This window comes from Porites lutea, chromosome 14 (assembly GCF_958299795.1).
Source record: "Porites lutea chromosome 14, jaPorLute2.1, whole genome shotgun sequence".
NCBI classification, from domain to species: domain Eukaryota; kingdom Metazoa; phylum Cnidaria; class Anthozoa; order Scleractinia; family Poritidae; genus Porites; species Porites lutea.
Window position 1 is genome coordinate 11,461,135 of NC_133214.1, and position 19,765 is coordinate 11,480,899.

The 19,765-nt window shown below is 39.5% G+C and overlaps 3 protein-coding genes across 3 annotated transcripts in view; 2 read left to right on the top strand and 1 right to left on the bottom strand.

Moving 5' to 3' along the window:
- Window positions 1-1,090, top strand: part of LOC140924271 (D-serine dehydratase-like) — a 14,314-nt gene extending 13,224 nt beyond the window's left edge. The window contains exon 7 of the mRNA XM_073374306.1: window positions 1-1,090. This exon is cut by the window's left edge and continues 25 nt beyond it. Coding sequence (XP_073230407.1) covers window positions 1-65 — 65 coding nt within the window. The 3' untranslated portion in view covers window positions 66-1,090.
- A 130-nt stretch (window positions 1,091-1,220) lies between these two features.
- LOC140924269 (broad substrate specificity ATP-binding cassette transporter ABCG2-like) overlaps window positions 1,221-19,765 on the bottom strand; it is a 30,178-nt gene continuing 11,633 nt past the window's right edge. Inside the window, exons 7-17 of the mRNA XM_073374304.1 lie at window positions 17,501-17,652; window positions 16,298-16,384; window positions 14,548-14,744; window positions 13,677-13,742; window positions 8,192-8,274; window positions 7,665-7,754; window positions 5,390-5,514; window positions 4,186-4,340; window positions 2,900-2,989; window positions 2,206-2,270; window positions 1,221-1,414 (exon numbers count right to left, since the gene is read on the bottom strand). Of these exons, the coding sequence (XP_073230405.1) occupies window positions 1,273-1,414; window positions 2,206-2,270; window positions 2,900-2,989; window positions 4,186-4,340; window positions 5,390-5,514; window positions 7,665-7,754; window positions 8,192-8,274; window positions 13,677-13,742; window positions 14,548-14,744; window positions 16,298-16,384; window positions 17,501-17,652 (1,252 nt within the window). The 3' untranslated portion in view covers window positions 1,221-1,272. The remainder of the gene's footprint in view (window positions 1,415-2,205; window positions 2,271-2,899; window positions 2,990-4,185; window positions 4,341-5,389; window positions 5,515-7,664; window positions 7,755-8,191; window positions 8,275-13,676; window positions 13,743-14,547; window positions 14,745-16,297; window positions 16,385-17,500; window positions 17,653-19,765) is intronic.
- Window positions 9,455-13,809, top strand: LOC140924273 (collagen alpha-1(XIV) chain-like). Its single transcript, XM_073374308.1, has 3 exons — window positions 9,455-9,763; window positions 11,249-11,520; window positions 12,619-13,809. Exons 1-3 carry the CDS (start codon window positions 9,652-9,654, stop codon window positions 13,024-13,026), a joined length of 792 nt encoding a protein of 263 aa, XP_073230409.1. The 5' UTR covers window positions 9,455-9,651; the 3' UTR covers window positions 13,027-13,809.

Below are 19,765 nucleotides of genomic sequence, written 5' to 3' on the forward strand. Positions count from 1 at the left end.
CTGTATATTATGTTGTGGATGGAGACTCAATAGTCGATAAATGGATTCCTAACAGAGGCTGGTGACGTCACATTCATCAGCAAGCAGAAATAAGAAACCGTATTTTATAAAACAAATTTTTTATATGTAAAGTTATATAATCTAGCTGGTATAACCACATCTTATGATATATAGATTTAGTCAAAGCTAAAACCGAAGCTCTCGTTAATGTACTTATAGTTTACTCAACCAAAAATTAAATCGTGTCAATGCTAAACGGCGAAGGTAACGAGAACAGTAAAAAAAACAACAATAGGTCCAATTAGCAAAATTGCCGTTGTTTTGTACGTCTGCAACGTGAAATTTCCTAGTTACACGTTTTATGGGGAAAATGTCCTGTGTTCCTGTTCGCTCTTTTTTTTTTCACTGCCGCTCATTTTCACCCCGGTAGCCGCTGGCATTTCTCACTGCCACTATATAAAAACTTTCATGTTTTTCTTCCAAAGAAATTCGTCTCCTTTTTTTTAACTCTCGTTCTAGCTCTTTTTCTGTTATCCACGTCAGTGAAGACATTAAAATATAAAGTCGAAAAACAGGCTCGGCTTTGTGTTTTTTTACGTGGCCACGCGATTTACCACCAATACGCGCGGGTGCTTGAAATGCGAAATTTTACCCTGGCTTGCATGAAGTGGCCTGTGTACAGACGACCCCCTCCCCTAAAACTTCCTTTTTAAAAGTGAACACCTTTGTACTCAATTTAAAAGTAGTCCAAAGATAGGGTAAAGTTCTATCAATAACAAGTGTAAAGGAAATGTCGCAACTTTGCGCTCTGGCTCAATCCTAGCAAGCATATGGTGCATACGTAGATCCACCCCTTCAGGCTAGCCTGTGTACAGACGCTCCCCTCCCCCACAGAAAAAATCAGAGCTGTAAAATCTCTTGAGTCATCCAATCGGTTAACTCTTAATTTTCGGGCGATCCAGTATCCATCTACAAAATTAATTTGTAATTTTCTATTCGTATATTTAATTGTCTGGCTTTTCTTATACTACCTAAAATGTATTTTATATGTACCTGTGCTTGGGTTTAAAGAATAAAAAAATAAACTTGACTTTAATATCCTATAACGCTTCAGCCGGAGGAATCCCACAATCAGCGCCACCAATAAAACCAGGATCGTTATTGATGCTGTTTATAATCGACAATCAACAACCATGTAACGAAACAGTAGACTATGAAGCTTTACGCCTTCTTCTAATATCAGTCCTGTAACCAGGTAACCGCGGCACAGCTTTACTTTTGCTTCCTGATCACTCTTAAGGCAATGTAGGCAAATGTCATTAATGCGACTGTCATGGCACCTAGAATGAGTTCGTTATACCACAGACTATCCACTGAAATGCCTTGTGACTTTAAGTAATCATCGCCAGATGGACTTCAGTCAACAGCAAAAGAAAGAAATATATAGAATTGTTAAAAATAGTATATATAGTTTTAGCGGTAATGAACTTTTAACTATTGAAGAAGAATTCACCTGGAATTTTCTTAACTTGAACTTATATACTTCCATCACATTCATCAAAAGTAGATTTTGAATACGTTATAAGCAAAGATATAACAGAAAACTGACATTTGTCAGGAAATCGGACTTTTTAGGCTGTGTTCACTTGTTCACACTATACCGGATAAATATAGTATGAACAGTAACGGTCCGGGGCGGCGTAAGTCATCAAACATCGTGCCGGCGCGGTTGGTGCACTAAATTACAGTCCTCACTCCTGAATATTTACTTCCGTATCGATGGGCTCCAGGCTTGACTCACTCACTTTACTTAGCCGACAGGCCGAACAGGTGTTCACACTGCACCGAAGTATGGCAAAAAAAAACCTATCCGATATGTTACAATCCAATTTCGCTCGCTTCGCTCCGTCACAAAAATCGCGCCACCACAACCCTTCTTGTGTGTGAACAGAAGCCCTGTCCGGTATGATTTTCGTGACGGCGCAAAAACTATCTGATGTAGAAGTAGTGTGAACAAAGCCTTATAGAAATATCTCAAGCAAGCAAGCAAGCCGTTTTTAGTGTCGCCACGCAACGGGAGGAGCGTTGCGTGACGACACTAAACACGGCTGTGTAACTAGCAAAATTTATGACCATTTCTGCAAAACCACGTAAACTGTGAAGCTGCTTGCCAGTAATGTTGTACGTTACATTAAGTATACGTACCACTCAGGGCTGGTGCTAGAGGTACAATTGAAAATCATGCCATGGAGCTCGTTAATCTCAAGTGACTATAACAACAAAATAAATGCAAACATCAGTTTATCCAAATGAACGTCACGACATTGTTAAAGCATCTGAAGGATTGTATTTTACTGTACTGTACTAGCGAAATACCGTACAGAACTTAGAATAAACGGTGGAAGGGCTGGGTGGACAAAGCTTAGCTAACTAACTAAAAATAACTAACTGAATCAAAAACTGTAAGTGTTTGAATTCACGTTAGGGTAAGGGACAGACCATAAGGAAACTAATGGCGGGCGAAGTACAAAAAAAATATATTCGTTCAAAGGAAAATTAACTGAAAAAAATATTCATACACGCCAAGTAACCCCCCAAAATATCATGCACTGGCCTAAAGAAAAATGCATACAAGGGAAATGTTAACAAAAATTCATGCGGCTCGAAAATTCCCCACCCCTTCCTATAACTTTTCTAATGGTCTGTACCTAAGCAAAAACAGACTTTTTTTCTCAATAGGGCGGCCATGTTAAAATTAAATGAATTTTACAGACTATTATGGGATTAGCAGGGGCACGGTTATTAAGTTGGTTCGACATAAAATTCCAAGTGTTTTAAGAATGACTGTCGGTCTCTAGAAATATCACTTCTAAATTTAATACACTCTCTCATTTATTACCTCTATAGCGTAGCGAAATATACTGATATATTTTATCCATGACAGCCAGTCAAGCAGAGAATTTAGATTCACAAGTACGCCACCAAATACCTGCAATGAAAGAGAGAAACCATGGCGTCTACTACTCGCGTATTTCGATGCACTCAAACCAGTGTAGAATCTTCGCAGAGAAAAAATTAAAAATTAACGTTAAAAAACGGACGACGTTTTGACCGTTCGACGGTCATTTTCAAGTTCAGAAGTAAAAAAAATTGGCATGCGCTTATAGAGAGTTTTCACATGACGTCACGGCTGCCATATTGGTGTTCCAAGAAAATTCTCTGGGAGTTGAACTCTTTTCTCATGTGAATGCTCTCTTTTGTTCCAAGAAATTAGCATAGATGCTGGCCACGTGAGTGAAAACGCCCTACATACAGTTGTAAAAAGGCTAATAAGATACTTTTTAGTCAGCATCTCATTAGCCTTTTCACAATTGTATATAAGCGAATGCTAATGTTTTTTACTTCTGAACTTGAAAATGACCGTCAAACGGTCGAAAAGTCGCTCTTTTTTAATAGTGAAATCCGTTTCTAAAAATTTGTTGATTCGAAACAATTAAAATAGAATATATATTTGTAGTTACCCCTCCCACAGTCCACAATCTGGGATCAAAGGTAAACTACTTAAAAAACAAAATTCAACGGCTGTTTTTAATAGCAAGTACAATTATAGGAACTGCACAGCAACGTGCACATCGCAGCAACACACGTCAACTTGAAGTGAACTTTTTGCGTTATTGGGCAGTGGTTTTTCCCTGAAATTACGAACCAATTGTCTTTATAAAGGCATAAAGTAAAGAGTAGAGACATTCAGCAATACAAATTTGGAAGTGTCAGGAAAAAGGCGTCACTTTTGGTTGACGTGCGTTGATCAAAAAGCCTTCCTAATAACCCGATGGCTGACCTTCACTAAGCACAAAGAACGGCGGGAGGATCAAACTTGTTTCCAGCCATTCGCCTCATCTCTCTCGAGTCTCGAGGCAGGCGCCTGTAAAAGGAGGCTGACTTGATGGAACTTTGGTAATTCAAGTGATCGCTTAAAAGAGGGTAACTGCCTGGTTCGCTTATCAGCTTTTAATGTTTATCATACACGAGCAAAGAAGTATGGGCGCTATAATTGGTCAAAACTTGATCATCATCGTAAAGGACTGCTTGTTAAAAATGAATAATTGGCTTCTCTCTCTCTTTCTCTCTCTCTCCCTCTCTCTCTTTTTTTTTTTTTACAGAAAGTTCAGTAAATTTGCTTACCATCATAAACACATAAGGAAGAGCGATAAGGAGATTAGCTATGGCGAACGTCCGTACGCATGCGCTGACAAAGAAAGCCACACTACAAGCAGCGAGTGACGTCAGAAGAAGCGTCAAAGTGAATATGACGAACTTAATAACGTCAACACGAAGACCTGCAAGAAGGAAATATTAACAGCATTAAGAAGCACTATACCAACTCTGACAATAATTCTGATAAGTAAATGAATCAACGAGATATTTTGCATTAATGTATAGTGTCGCATTAATGCAAGGTATATGCCCCGCAGAAAACATCTTGTGAATCGCTTTACACATGAAAAATGACACACAAGTATAAGGCTATTCTTCCTTTAAAAGTTAGCTTATTTTGATCAATTTTGTGTTTTTTTTTTCACTATTTGGAAATTAACCACCAGCGCATTAATATATGTTAATATGAACGTCTAATTCGAATTTATGTACTGTATATGCAAGGTCTGGTCGTTACAAAGGTGTTTACGCTCTTTGGTGACCTGACGGTCAAATGGGCGACAAAATAACACGTTCCACGTTTTACCGACACTATCTACTTCAAAAAGGAGAAGGTAAGCCTTCCCTCCCCTCACCAACCACTTCTAAACAGTCAGTGTTGTACCGCTGCCCAAGGTATCTGCGACAAACACTGAGAAAACTTTAATTGTGTGGCCAGAGGGTTCTGGATTGTTTTATTTTCCCAAATATACCTCATTTCATTTCAAGTCTCAACCATTTTGTGGCCGATTGGTCGGTTCACAAGGCTCAATTCACTGCTTTAGAAACGAGAAGGAAGCTGGACCGAGTAAACTTCCGAAAAGACTTCTGGGACAGGAAAAAATGGCCAATAGCTGACCGGCGCGTCCCCAGTTATGATCCCACAAACAATTGCGGGACACATTTCGGTTCCAGTTTCCTTCTCCTTACTCAAGTGGCGAATAATTAAGCAATAGACCACCCTTTTCAATGGGTTTTACCGGCGTGATAACCCACGCGGGATGCTGGGAGGACACGAGAACCCCAAGTGGGTTATCACGCCGGTAAACCCATAGAAAGTGTGGTCTATAATTGCTTTTATAAAATAACTTTAAGTTTTCCATGAGTTTACCGGCACAATAAACCATAGGTTTTTAACCAATCAGAACGCGCGTACTATCTTAGCTATTTTATAACATTGTCTTTCACGTACCTGTCATAAAATAAACAATGGCTGAGAAGGCAGTGATTGGCACAAGGCGTAATGGAATAATATCGCACACAACTTTGGCCAGAAAATAAGCTGATATTCTGTAATAACCACTGGCTGATTCGTGACTATAAAAAGGTCACAGACAGGTCAAAATGATTCCACAGAATACACCTGCTTGAATGGCTGAGAGCAGTGAGGTTTTTAGTAAATAAGGTGCAAAAACGAGGAAATTTAATGAGAATACCTCAGAGAATGGAGAACTGCATCCTCGGAGACCCAGGGGCAGTCAGTCGGGCCGGGAGAAAAGGCGCGACGAAAGTTTTCAAGCACAGGCGGAAGAGCCCCTGGGTACCGACTCTCACCGACCATTTCCAAACGGTCAAGTGAATGCTGGCTCCTGATTGGGCACAAAAAATGCTTTGTATTATTGTGCCCAATCGGCGAACAGTTTCTCGTGAGTTCTTTTCGTGAGTTCGTACACGATGGGTATTATGTCGCCACAGTTGCCCGGTTCGTTCACCAAGCTTGTGCGTACAAGGGAAACTTCCATTTTCTACTTTCCTAACCAGAAACGAAGGACCTACCGATGAGTCGAAAAACGTTTCGGATGCTATCAGCAGGAACAATTCATTTTGTACTGAGAAAATTCTGTTTCTGACGGATCACAATGTATCGTAAATAATCAGATAATAGGAAGTTTAAGATGCGGCGGCGACGAGATAATAAAAAAGCAATAGCTTGACAAGGCAAAACAACAACTTTGCACGTGCATTACGCATTTTGCAGATTTCTTTGCCGTCACTGCACGACTACCACGTGAAGATGCCTAATTTCAGGTTTTGTGAACGAGGTAAACAAACAATGACAAAATTTTCTTTCTCTTTATGAACTTGGATATGGTTGATAGAAAATCAGCTCCAGAAGAGTTCGCTTGCATTTGACAAAGTAAGCGAGTTGGGATAATCACGATAGAGACTGGAAAAATGTGAATTCACTTTTCATGCGACGTTTTCGTGGCTGTCAGCTGTCGTGGAATCTTAAACTCCTTAAGATTTACGAAGGCATGATCGATGCAAGTGTGAATACCTGTTGTAAGCTCAAGCTTGTATTTTTGGAAAAGCGTCTTTAGTTTTCGGGTAGACAGTGGTAGTCTTTACACTAGAGCCTAAATAAGCTAAGAAATATTTCAAGACAAGTAAATTTTAATTACTTCAAGTAAAATAAAGCTTCACACACAACCGATTCTTTTTTACTTCTGGTTATTTTCCCACGCAACAAAATTAAGATTGATTGACATGTCTCGCCTTTCTCAAAGCTCAAGAAACCGCAAAACCGCAAGTCAGCTAAGTAATAAGGATGGTTTTCAAGTCGCTTGAAACTTTCTTGAATCGTTTCAGCTTTCCGACTTTAATGAGATGCAAAGCAAAGTTACTTGAGATTTTACTTAGGCCTTCACACACGAATTTTTGGTTAAGTAAAACTTAGCGGCTCTTAAGTCTTACTTAACAGCCTAGTGTAAAGACAACCAACCAGTATTTTGAAATAAAGTGTTTATATCAAACTGAAAGTTTCCTGACTGCGTGCATTTGTTTGGTGCATGAGCCAGACAAGCCGTGATCGAGTCAATAGCTGTCGCGTCGTGTACGAACTCACGAAAAGAACTCAGGAGATGCTGTTCCCCGATTGGGCACAATAATACAAAGCATTTTTTGTGCCCAATCAGGAGCCAGCATTCACTTGACCGTTTGGAAATGGTCCGGTGAGAGTCGGTACCCAGGGGCTCTTCCGCCTGTGCTTGAAAACTGACTGACTGCCCCTGGGTCTCCGAGGATGGGAGAACTGTGATGGCCGTTATACACAGGTTCCTCTAATTTTAACTGGCAAATTTACTCATATAGAGTACTCATACGATTTTTCTCGCTCAATCTGGAACTTATTTATATGCACTCGCGTGAATTTCAATTATCAAGTTTTGCAATTTTGATTCTTTTTGAAAAACACACTCGTGCAAATAAATTCCTATTGTACTCAAGGTCGAATGATTACCTATACAAATTTAACGTAAGTAGTTACTTTAGTATATTGCAAGAGATTTTCTTGGGATTTTACAGCCTCAACACAAAGATATTACCTAAACAAAAAACGAGTTGAAAAAAGGATGTGTTAAGTTCTCATAAGGCCGTCCAGGGGACTTAAGAGACAACTAAATTCTCCCAACTTGAACAATCAAAAACCCATATCCACTGGTGGGAATTTCAGTTACTGATAAACTTACATGAAAAGTGGTCTTTCTTTGATGAATAGCTCCACTGCTGATAAGTTTCCAAATATCATGTTCATCACCAAAAAGAAAAACAAACCAACTCTACAAAAAGATAACACAACTGATATACATTAACAGCTTTAACAAAACCAGAAAACCACAAACAACCACAAACTCTTGTGTCGGGTTTTCAAACATTTCCCTAGCGCCAATCAGTTGGTCATGTCTGACGTTAGTTTAGACTCAACGCACATGACACGTCGTCACTGGCCTGACAAAGGAGGGTTCCAAATGATCGCTATAATAGATGAGATCACTGCGATTATTACGAAACAATTTTGCACTTGGTGGCGCACATAGCTACTTTCTTTCCCCATTACATCATTGAATTCAGTCAGCGTCTGAAGTGACTGATCAAAGAAACATGCTCCACTTGGGTCTTGTGCTTGTAACGGCAATAACGGACAGCCGATGGATTGAAAAGTCGTGGAAGGAGAAAAAACCAAAGGAAAAAAATTAGGAGAAAAGAAAGAACCGACCTGTTTTGAATGCCCTTGTCATCTCTCTTCACTTGATAATAAATGGCGCCGACAATTACGCCAAATAAAACCAAGACAAGAAACTGCGAATAAGAATACGAACACATGAATAAAGAATAACGGTACTATAGCGTCTGTGGAATTAAGTCAATTTAGAATATTAACCCTAACCCTAACACGAAGGAAAAAAGCGCTAAATAGCCAACTGGACTACCAGTTGCCAGCCAATAAGGTTTGTATTTACTGATGACGCTAATTCCCTGAGCCAGTTTGTACTCTCATAAGTAACTGAGGGGTAAGGGATAAAAAAATATTTTGTTTACGATTCCCCCGCCCCCCCCCCCCCCCCAACACACACACACACACACACACACACACACACACACACACTTAAACGAAATAGTCAAACATGACTGTCTAGTTGAATTTTCAACTACTATCACAGAAAGTGCGCTCTAATACAAGAATATTTTGCTCTGTCCATTTTTCCCACAAAGTTAACAACCTTCCTCATTAGGAAGCTCTAGCCTCACTCCTTCGCCGGCTAAGAAGAACGGTAAGCTCTGGAAACGAAAATGTCTTGTCCTTTATAAACAATACTCAGGCCGCGAGCAAACTCAGTGTCCATTTGCGCTCAGTAATGTTCAAAAAAGAGGCAAGATTACATTGGGTTTTGGTCTTCCATGGAACAAAAACGGGTTCCAGAATACAGATCAACGAGACTTCCGTCCATAAGTCAAGATCACTAAATTGGGGGGATTTGATGGATTTCAATATCAAAGGGTTCCGTTAGTTTTAAATCAGTTGAGACGCGGGCGTAATAGAGAATGTTTATCTTTTTAACCTCTGCATCCGACATCAGAAACTCAAGCTTCTTTTAGGTTTATTTAACCAAGTGGCAAGCGCAGTCATAGTCGAGAGCGATTCGTCCATGCTGCTTAGCGTCCTGTTCACATCGACAGGCGGCAATAGTATTCCATTACTCTATAAAGGTAGAGACTGTGATATGTTTCCTCGTCAGCAGTTGTAGGTTACAACTACAGTAGATCAATTCCGGCACAAAGGCCACAGTATCCAAATAGAAATAAAATGTGCAAACTGATTAAGACTGAAGGTATGATTATTGAAAATGGGAAAAATCAACATTTCGGTTATTTCTACTTACCATTAAGTTAACCAGAATTAAAAGTCCTCAGCGCAGGTTAGTAAAGTAATTAGGAAATTGATTTTAATGCAGCACAAAACTGCAACGAGTTAGCCCTCAGATCAGTTATTTCATGCCAAACGAAGGTCACTATGCCTCAGTGGGTTCATTTTTATCTCTTGCAATCGATCCGAATTCAACTGAAGAATGTTGTGTCAATAACACGCACGTCACGTCTAAAACACTGCCAAAAACGAAACATAACAAAACGGGAAGGTGAAGTGAACCTAGTCCACCAGTGGCCGTGCTTCAAACAATGGGAATTTTATCAGTTTATCATAAATTTAATGTAAAGGTTTTATCCTTAGCCATCCTCGTTTGTTGCTGTCAAGGAGCATTTTGGGAAACAACAGACGACGTTTATGCAAGTAAGTGATAGAGAAAACATGTCGATAAGTTAGCAGGTCTCATGTTGGACTTGGTTGGTGCCCTTGTCTGAGTTTCAGTCTCTGTCAAGTTCAGTAAAAATTATATAAGTTTCTAGCTTCTAACAACGACGGAAAGGGACGGATAGTTTACTTATTCTATTCCATTTCAAGTACGAATGCAGTCTGGCTGTATAATGCCTAAAAAATTACCTACATTCTAGTCACAGGCTTCTGCTACATTCAAAACTAAACAAGGCAGAATTTTGAAAAGCAGAAATTCAGTGCCAAGGTTAAAGATAGAGATCACGCAATGTAGATCAGAGCAGAAATCAACTGAAGTAGTAAATCGCAGATGCGGAAAACTTCAAAGCAGCGGAAGACGACAGAATGAATTGAAGCATGAGGTCAACGTGGTTTGCTTATACTCAGTATCCAGACCTATCCATAGTGTCATCCGATGTGATCACAAGACTTGGTTAACATGAAAATAGGTATAGAAAAATTCCAAAACGAAGAGCAAAAATTAAGAAAACGAAACGTCACGTTTTCTTTGCTTGTACAGTCAGTTTTTGTGCTTTCCAACGAACTGGTCAGAAAGAATTGCTCAAAGAATTCGTTTGCCTCTCTCAATGAAATCAAAGGGTAAGGACGAAAATCCTTGTAAGCCACTTTCTGAGATACTTTGCGAGGACCATGTAGAGGAAAATGAGTGAGCAATAGAATTCACATCTTGCACACACAGATAGAGAATTTTAACGCGGGATTTACTTCACCTTCACCGCTCGCTAAGCGGTGAGAAGCAAATTGGCACACATAACACACAGCTCTGTGCTACCTGTTGTAGTGATCTTATCACATAACGTATGTCTGTAAATAAAGTTATATATTACGTATTAGCCGTAAGACATGTGGTCAGTATTGCGGAGCCTCTATTCAGGGGACGCCTTCGGGAAAGGGACAGAGTCCCTTAAAGAGGGTTTTTTCTTCAATAGAGGTAGTGGATACAAATATTGTACATTATAGAGCCTCCATTTAGAGGACACCATCGAGACCAGGACAAGAGTCCCCTTAATGGAATTTTCCTTCGTAAAATGGCAGCTGCATTAAACAAAGATCGTATCTAGTTTTTCTTTCGACTGTTTGAATGGAGAGGTCTCCTTAATGAAGAGATTTCACTGTATATAATATTGGTAAGACAGAAAAAGAAGTTTTTTTATTATACAAATAAAGGTCCGTGGTCAGCGCTTTAGAATCCCCCGGGTCAGGACCGAGCGTTTTAAGACTGAGGTTCATTATAAATAGATAAGTATTTTCGATTCTAATATCTACCTTTTTTGTCAGTTATTTGCATTTGCACGTTTTGCTTGCTAACACAAATGCTGTTAACTCAAATGCTTTGAGTACAGGAAAAATAAAGATTTTGAGGCTAGAAAGTGAAATAACAAATAAAAGGATTTATGCAAGTAAAATTCTTCTGGTCTTAAGTGTTTCAGACCATTCCACCGATCCAGGAAATACGGCAAAAACTGATGAGATACTTCCTTGACCGTCAAGATGACTCAAGAGGCAAGCGATATATTTCATATCACGACATTGTGTTCGTTCTCGACTCATCCAACTCCATAAGTGAGGCCGATTTCAATCTCAGCTTAACCGCAGCCCAAGGTCTGGTGACGCGATTTGACCCAGATACAATGTTTGCTGCAGTAACCATAAGCACAAATGCTTCCGTCAACTTTAATTTTAAGTCGACCAAGGTAAGAAAAACAAAGGTATAAACGGCCCTAAGGATTTGAGGTTATCACAGGTTGTTAATAATGGCAATAGGGTGTGTTAATCACAGACTAAAATAGCACAATGCCACTAGTGAGCTTAGCGACACCACAACGACGACGGAAACGGGAAAAACTGTCAGCAAAAAAACTCTGAACGTGCAACACACTTTTTGGCGGGTTTCTTTGCCGTTATTGCACGCTGCCGTTGTTAAATTTGATTGAAATGGTAACGATCGTCGCGACTTCGATTTCGTCGGAAATACTCATATAGAGGCTCAATTAACATTAAATGATCATTCAGTTCATTCTTTGCAAATTAGGCGGTCTTGGTGAAGGATAATAAACAGAGGAAAGTACTGCTTAGTAGCTTTCATTTAAATGCTCACACTTTGAATTTCACTCACAAATTCTTGAGTCAGGAACCTTTGTAAAGAAAAATAATCGGAATAAAGTACTGCTCAGTATCAATCATTTGAATCGGATCACACTTCATTCCGTAGTTAGTGTAGAGGAGACTGGTTATGAAATCTGTCAGACTTCACAGTTGAAAGTAACGAGGCTGTAGTTCATGTTGGAAGCTCCCTGACGGCGCTAAACCTCCCTTCTTTACCCTTCTCTTGGTCCCTTGCGCGTCGTCACCAGTCACTCGCGTTTCGCGCGCGCCTCTTTGCCAAACCATGCGAAAAACGAAGCGCCAGAGGAGGAGGAGGTTGATCCTTTGTTTTTTTGTTCACAAATTGTGACTGAATAAATCAATGCAATGTTTCCGTTGGTCAGAAAGTTCAAAACGATGGGAATGCTATTAAACGTTGTGCATGGTCAGGTACAAAAAAGCTAACAAAAATATAAAAAAGGAATCTAACGGGTTTCATAACCATTCCACTTTAATAAATACGTTCATTCTCAGCGGACCGTACAAACGTTAAAGCCACCTTATCAGCATAATAAACAGTACTTTGATGCACTTCAGGGCCTTATGCTGGCTCAAATGCTGGTCCTATCAAGTACTATAGTACTATACAGTAAATAATACCACATAAAAGAGGCCTGATTAAAAGCCTTTGTTACTTTTTTTTCCAGCCTGCTATTGAAAGTATTGGCAAAATTCAATATCAAGGGGGCAAGAAAAACATCTTAAATGCCTTAAAAAAGACGCTTAACGTGTTATCTCTGAACGCTGACTCGGGTGTTCGCGCCGGAAGTCGGAAACGCGTGTTACTGGTGACTAACGGACCAGATGAACGGAACCTGAATGATACGGAAAAGCTACAAAAGATCATTTGGACAGCAATACAGTTACGAATTCGAGGACCAGAAGTTTTTGTAGTGGTTGTTGGCTATAAGATACCAAGAATTGAAGAGCTTATTCAGATAGCAAGTTCGACCGACACACACTTCTATCGTGTATCTGACATGCTTTCTTTCAAACAAATAGTGGATGGGATCCCTGTTCATATTGCTTACCAAGAACAAAACTTGGGCAAATAGCCTTAATACAACTATACGAACGATACTCCACAAGACTTTGGAGACAAAACCACAAGTAGATGACTAAAAAGATTTAGATTCCAGACCAATTTACTTAATCGTTTCCAGGACAATCTGGAGTTTAAAGAAGCAAGTGCTGAGACCTAACGAACAAAAGTTTCGTTTTTCTAACATATAACATTAGAGAAAGAGCTACTTGGTGGGCAAGCATCAGTTACAATATTGGAGCCGCCCGAGGACAACAAAAGTAACGTTCCTTCTTTGCCTAAAGGGATCCCTGATAAAACTCGACATATCAACAAAGACATATCACCAACAAAGACATCCAAATTACTAACGAAATATTCGCAACTTTGTAAGTTGTGCTGCTATCCAAAAATGATACTTATTTCTCTGCATCTTTTCTCACCTACGAGGCAAACGTAAAAGGAGAGGGGGAGAGGGGTGAAAAACAGTCCCATTCTCTGCCCCCTCATCTTTTTTGTAACTGTAACACACGCCACAACTTATAGACTTGTGACTTGCAGGGATACAAAATAAACGAGATCGTCTTTAAGACACCAGATGCCTTGTTAAGAAAGGTACAGCACCTGGCGATGCGAAGCTACAAACCATATTGTAATATAATCAATACAAAATGACCCCCTCACCTGCATGATAGACGTCTGAGGGTTTCTCACGATATTTTTGACCGCACGTCCGGATACTGTAAAGAGCTAGCCAAGGTAGAGAAGAAATAAAAAATATTCAAACAAATTATAGTTGAGAATGAAAGAACCGGATTGTATCAAAGACGCACGGAATTAAGGTAAAACTGAAGACGATGTAACGCCAAAATTAAGGTAAAACTGAAGACGATGTAACTGTCAAAATTACACTAGAGGGACAAACTTAAGTGCATGTATCATAAAGATGGAAAATTTGATATCTTTAACCAAAATTTATCATTGAGGTGTTCGTAATAGAGAGATGTCTGTATTGTAAAGAAAAGGATTACTGTGAGTGAAGTTTAGAATCTTTTAAGCCAAGAAAACTGTCGGTACCAATAGAGAGATGTCCGTATTACACAGTCGTCTGTATCATAAAGACAGGAGAGATTTCCTGAGCAGTATCTTTGGAACCAAGCGAACTGTCTCTATCGTAGAGGTGAACGTGAAGAAAAGTTCAACTGTACATCAATTATTTTCCTGAAATGGATTTTTCACGACAAAATTCAAGAGTACAAAGAAACAGCCACCCAAAACTTTGTAGCTGCTGCCCGTATGAAATGGTATTTGCTAGTCTGGGGATTCTACAGGACATTTTGAGGTGTTGAGTCGAATTGTACTATGGGATTGTTCTGGGAATGCTTCTTTAATGAGCTATTACAAGGTTGCGAAGAAAATTGGGTCAGAATTCCTTCCCCAAAACAATTCCATACATCAGTGCGGGCTCATTTCCAAAAAAACAGCGGCCGGTAATCGAGCCTAAATGTGGACATGACCAACGAAATAATTAATAATGGATTGAAAATGAACATACTTGACTACAAAAGGAAGTAGCATAAGTTATTTCCTTCTCTTTTGAAAATCCTACGGAACGGAGGCTAGTAGAGAATTCTTCCAGAATTGGTTGTGTCGTCTGCTGAATAATCTTGGCGTATTCTGACATCTTAAAGAGTTCTGGCAAATTAGGTTTAAGCGAGGTATGCCCCTCTTCCATTGAAAGAACCGTGGTTTCTATGAAATAACGTTGATATAGAGCAAGTTTGGTTCAACCTTGAAATTGTTCGTTCACGCGCAAAATGACAAAACTAAAAAAGACAGAAAAACGTCAACGTATTGTTAGCCGGCATAACAGGAGCTTTAAGAGCCAAGCGAGGCGAACGCGGCATTTCGCGCCAAGCGCGAGACGATAGGAGGAGAAAAAATAAAGCATTTTTTTCCTCCTCCCCTCGTCACGCGCGAGATGCCGCGTTCGCCTCGATGGCTCATAAAGGGCCTGTTATGCAGGATAATGTATTGTTTTCAGAGCCATTTTACTTTGACCGCGAAATGATTTCCCACCAAACCAAACCACCACACCGACAAACGACCAAGACTATAACAATTTGATTGGTTTATCGAATGGTCACATACGCGCGGTTGCATTCATTTTTTTAGAGAGCACGCGACGCTTTCTTCTAAGAAGAAAGAAAGCTAAATTAAAGATTAACTTGGGAACAGAAATCAGGCTTCCCATTGGACAATCGAACGATGCTTTTTCAGTCATAGGGTTTTCTTTGGTGGTAAAGCCACAAGTCCAAGTTTTGATTTGTTTTTTCGGTAACTATTGACTGATGAGACAAATAACGAACAATTACGAAAAACATTTTTCAAGGACAAACGAAAATCGTTCCAACGTGTGATACTGTTTCATACTAACACTTAATAAGTACGACACAGAACTGAAGAACGATAAGATGAGAAAAATTGTGTGCACAAAAGATACTCCCGAAAAAGAGGATCGGTTTTAAATTAAAATGTCTCTGCCGGTTCCCCACAAAGAGCATAGATATATACAGATGAGATTTCAAAGATTGATGATCAAATAATTAAAAAAGGCAATGAATTGGTTATTTCTTTGTGCAAAGAGTATCAAATAACTTTTAGCCTGCGTAGCATGGCGGTTTTGTCAAGCCGGGCGCAGGAGCGGCGTAGCCGCGAAATTCGCGCGCGAAGCGCGCGAGAACGAGCGGCGAAGCCGCGAGAAAAATAAAAACCGCCTGCCCGGATTCGTGGCCTTTTCAGCTGCCACCCCCTTCAACTCATTTTGACATCCTGTTGACAACTTGTTTGGTTTCAGTTTTCCCAGCCAATCAAGTTACTCCCGCCCCAATCTCCTCGCCGTTTCTCTGCCCTCGCCCGCCTTTATTACTTAGCGCGCCCAACCAAAACCGCCATGCTACGCAGGCTAAATAACTTTTAGTAAATAGAGCTGATTCCACCATTCGTTTGAAAATTTCGGTGATATTGTCAGTTCTCTCTAATAAATGATTGAACGACAATCATGAACCAAGAGAACTGGAAGCTACACGAGAGCCCCGATACCAACGCTGCAATCAGCTGATGAAAAGCGGGACTGGCGCCAGTTGCTCAGAAAGTGGATAGCGCTAGAACGCAGCAATTGTCTTTCCTAACACTAATCCACTGGATAGCGATTAACCCGGGCCTGGAGAGCCTCTTATTGCTAACTTTGCCATTTCTCATCATAAGGACTGATCTGCTATGAATAAGGGTGTCTGCAGTCATACCTGAACTGTCAGTCAGCGAATGTTCACATTCACAAATAACATCCATAAAGAAATCAGCTGGATTGTTATGTGCCTCGCACTCGAACCCTGCAATAAAAAATTAAACGATTTATCATTAAAACAGGGAGAAATGAGAAGTAAAAAGAATCTGTTGCGACTCTTAAATTTATCTGCCGTTGCACAAGAGAAATTTGAAAAATGTACAGTGGACAAGTTACTAAATAGCCAACTAATGTTTTCATTTTCACAGTTCTAAGCCTGATTCCTTGACAAAGATTTTGTTGATGAAAAAGCCAAATCTGTGGACTTCTCTGCATGAGCCATTTGTCAAAACGACTATGTTTAGGCGTAATGCATTTAAAAAAAGTGTTATTTTGAGAGAAGTTAAAGAACATATTATTAAAATAAAAACACTAACTATTACATTATCCGCCCGATTGATTCCCCGTTAGGGTACATGAAATCCCAGTAACTAAAGAGAAAAACGCCTGACACGAAGCAAGCCTGCACAAGAGGCCACTAAAAAGTGATGCAGTTAGTTTAGAGCATTGTGAAAGTTCAGTACATTGTATAGCCTACCAAAAGACAGAAAACGAGTAAACTTCAAAATTTTATAAATTTATAATGAAGTAACCATGCGCTGGGTCCTTGGATGACACTCGAAGCGTTTTGTTTCCTTTTTTACCTACCCAACACATTGAATCGTTTCTGTCCATGCAAGATTTTCGGATAGTAGGCACTGTTGCAGCGAGTTTAGACGCAGAATGGGGACAAGTGAGAGGTGAGTGAGTGGAGTGACTTGATTTATTGAGTAATGTTAGCCTATTTCGCTACGAGGCTAATGATCATTTTGGATAGGAATGATATATCTATGTGCAATTAACATCTAGGTGTAATTAAAAATCTTCATAAACAATACCACATGGAGAGAGAAAACAGAACAACTGAAGAGCCGAAAAACCTCATAAATGTTGTGCCATTAAAACTAGCCGGCTTTTTTAAACATCATCTGGCACTTCAAAATAACATGTTTGCTGCTTCAGATCTCAACGTTTTTCTGCCTATTTTTTTCGCTGTGGTAGGCAAATGCATTTCCTTTGTTCCTTCTGTTACTGCCCCAATCTTGCAGCATCCTGTTTTTCGAAGAGTATTATTAGCTGAGAATCTCCAAGAAGACACTTTCTGGAGACCGCAACACCTTACCTATATCTTCAAAATATTTCAGTGCTTCATCCGCGGGGCCCTGGTACACCAACTCACCAACAGAGAGGAGAGTGATAGTGTCAAATGTTTTGAAGATGGAATAACGTGGCTGGTGAATAGACATGATAACTGTCTTACCACGTCGACCAAGCCTAACAAAGACACAAACAACAAGGTTATTACATGGTCACGGTAATCGCCCCATACCCTTTACTAACATTTTGACTGGGAGGGGCAAGGGCATGTCCAGTACCCTAAACACGTAGAGCGCAATAATTATTCATTGAAAACAAGTACAAATTATTTTGAATGGATAAATAAAACAATTACTCCGGGTCTCGATCCTCTTTATCTCCTTATCCCTGTAAAAGTGTTCTTATGAGTTGTTTACTCTAATAGAGCTTCCTAGAAAGTGAGCTCAGACATAGCGAAATCTAGACGACACTGTTTTTAAGGAGATGTATATGGGCAATTCCACCATCACGGACGTTACATTCAGACTCAGTTTTATACATTTAAACTTTTACTAATAATATATGAAAATGATTTTTTGCAACTTATCTTCAATATATGTGTTTACAAACATTGGTTGGTTGAATAGGTAATTTTGTTTCCCAATTTGACCTCTTTGATAAAGAGAAAATAAACAGAAAAAGCTATGTCACGGACGTTACATAAAAACAACTACTCCTATAAATACATTTCCATTAAATCAAGATTCCTGTGAATTTTGAATGTTCTTGATAAGAAGTTCTCCATAAATATTTAGCTTTGGGAACATGTTAACTAAAAATGTAGTGGGCAATTTCATTTCTCTTAGGTCCTTTTGTAGAATCCTTTTTAAGTGTTGTCATGGACGTTACATTCAATGTCACGGACGTTACACTGTGTGAGTTGTTGTCCCAATCCACCGAATAAGGAGGCTTTATTCTTTGCTAAATACAGGAAATGATTATCTTATGTTAAATATAGGTATTACATGTACATGTGTATCTTTTACAAGTGACTAGTGGATAATATGGTCAGCAGCCTTGACCTGTGAGCATGCACCTGAGCCTGCAGTTTTGGGAATACTGCTGACCAAAATTCAAATTCCATTGCTAAAGCACATGTATAATTGCCAACTTTGTCTGAAATGAATCCCTTTAAAAAGCCTGTAAATGGAGCAGAAAGAAACAGAAATTACCGAAAAAGAATAAGAGCAAATGCAGATTCATATGCAGCATATAAAGACAAAGACAGGGAGCGCAAACGTGCAAGTAGAAAGAAAGTTTTGAGTCCATTGGAAGCTGAAAAGCAGAGAATCAAATGCAGACAAAGAGTTAGATTGCACAGGTTAAAGAAAAAAGCAGCTGCTACAGGAACTCCAGCCCTTGCTCATGATCCCAGTGATATCGCATTTGCATACAAATCTCCTCAAGCTTTAGGAAAGGCAGTGCACAAACTCACTCCTCTTCTTCCTCACAGCCCAAGAAAAAGAAAGGCGGTTATATCAAAACTTGCCAAATCTAGTGGTCTATCATTGTCAGATAACACCCAGCATTCACCTAGTGGTAATAAGAAAATAGATGAATCCACAGTTCAGTGTGTTCAAAAATTCTACTGTCAAGATTCAATATCTCGGCAAGCCCCAGGACGCCGTGACTATGTGATAGTAAGACAGCGTAGTAAGAAGTCAAAACTCCAAAAGAGACACTTAATGTGGTCTTTGAAAGAGACATTTGGATTGTTTCAAAAAGAAAATCCTGATATCAAGATAAGTCGAAGTAAATTTAGTTCCCTGCGACCAGTGAATGTTTTATTACAGTCATCAATGCCAAGAGAAGTTTGCCTTTGTAGGTATCATGACAATGTGAAGAATCTTTGTGACTGTTTAAGTAAAGAGATTTCCAGTTTTCCTCCCTATTCTGGATCATTTGTTGACCACCTAGTGTGTAACAGCAGCACAGAAGAATGCATGCTGAGTAAATGTGAAAACTGCCCAAACTGGCTAGCAGATGTCAAGAAAGATGCCCCTCTGGATGACCTTATTAAATGGAGTCAATGGGAAAGAGTAACCCATACAATAACAACAAAACAAGGCAAGCCAAAAATTGTCAATAAGATGGAGAAAGTGATAAAAGAGGGAACTGTTGAGGAGGCACTTGACTGTCTTCAAGGTCAAATTCCCTGTTTCCTAGAACATGTCTTCATTAAAAGAAAGCAATCAACTTTTTTTGAAGACCGCATAGCTCAGTTGAAAGCAGATGAAGCTGTTATTCAGGT

What these genes read in the sequence shown, in the direction of transcription:
- LOC140924273 (XM_073374308.1), top strand. Translation starts at nt 9,652, where the DNA reads ATGGGAATTTTATCAGTTTATCATAAATTTAATGTAAAGGTTTTATCC. An exon ending in AACAGACGACGTTTATGCAA is followed by an intron (nt 9,764 to 11,248) that starts GTAAGTGATAGA and finishes TCTGGTCTTAAG; the next exon opens with TGTTTCAGACCATTCCACCG. An exon ending in TTAATTTTAAGTCGACCAAG is followed by an intron (nt 11,521 to 12,618) that starts GTAAGAAAAACA and finishes TTTTTTTTCCAG; the next exon opens with CCTGCTATTGAAAGTATTGG.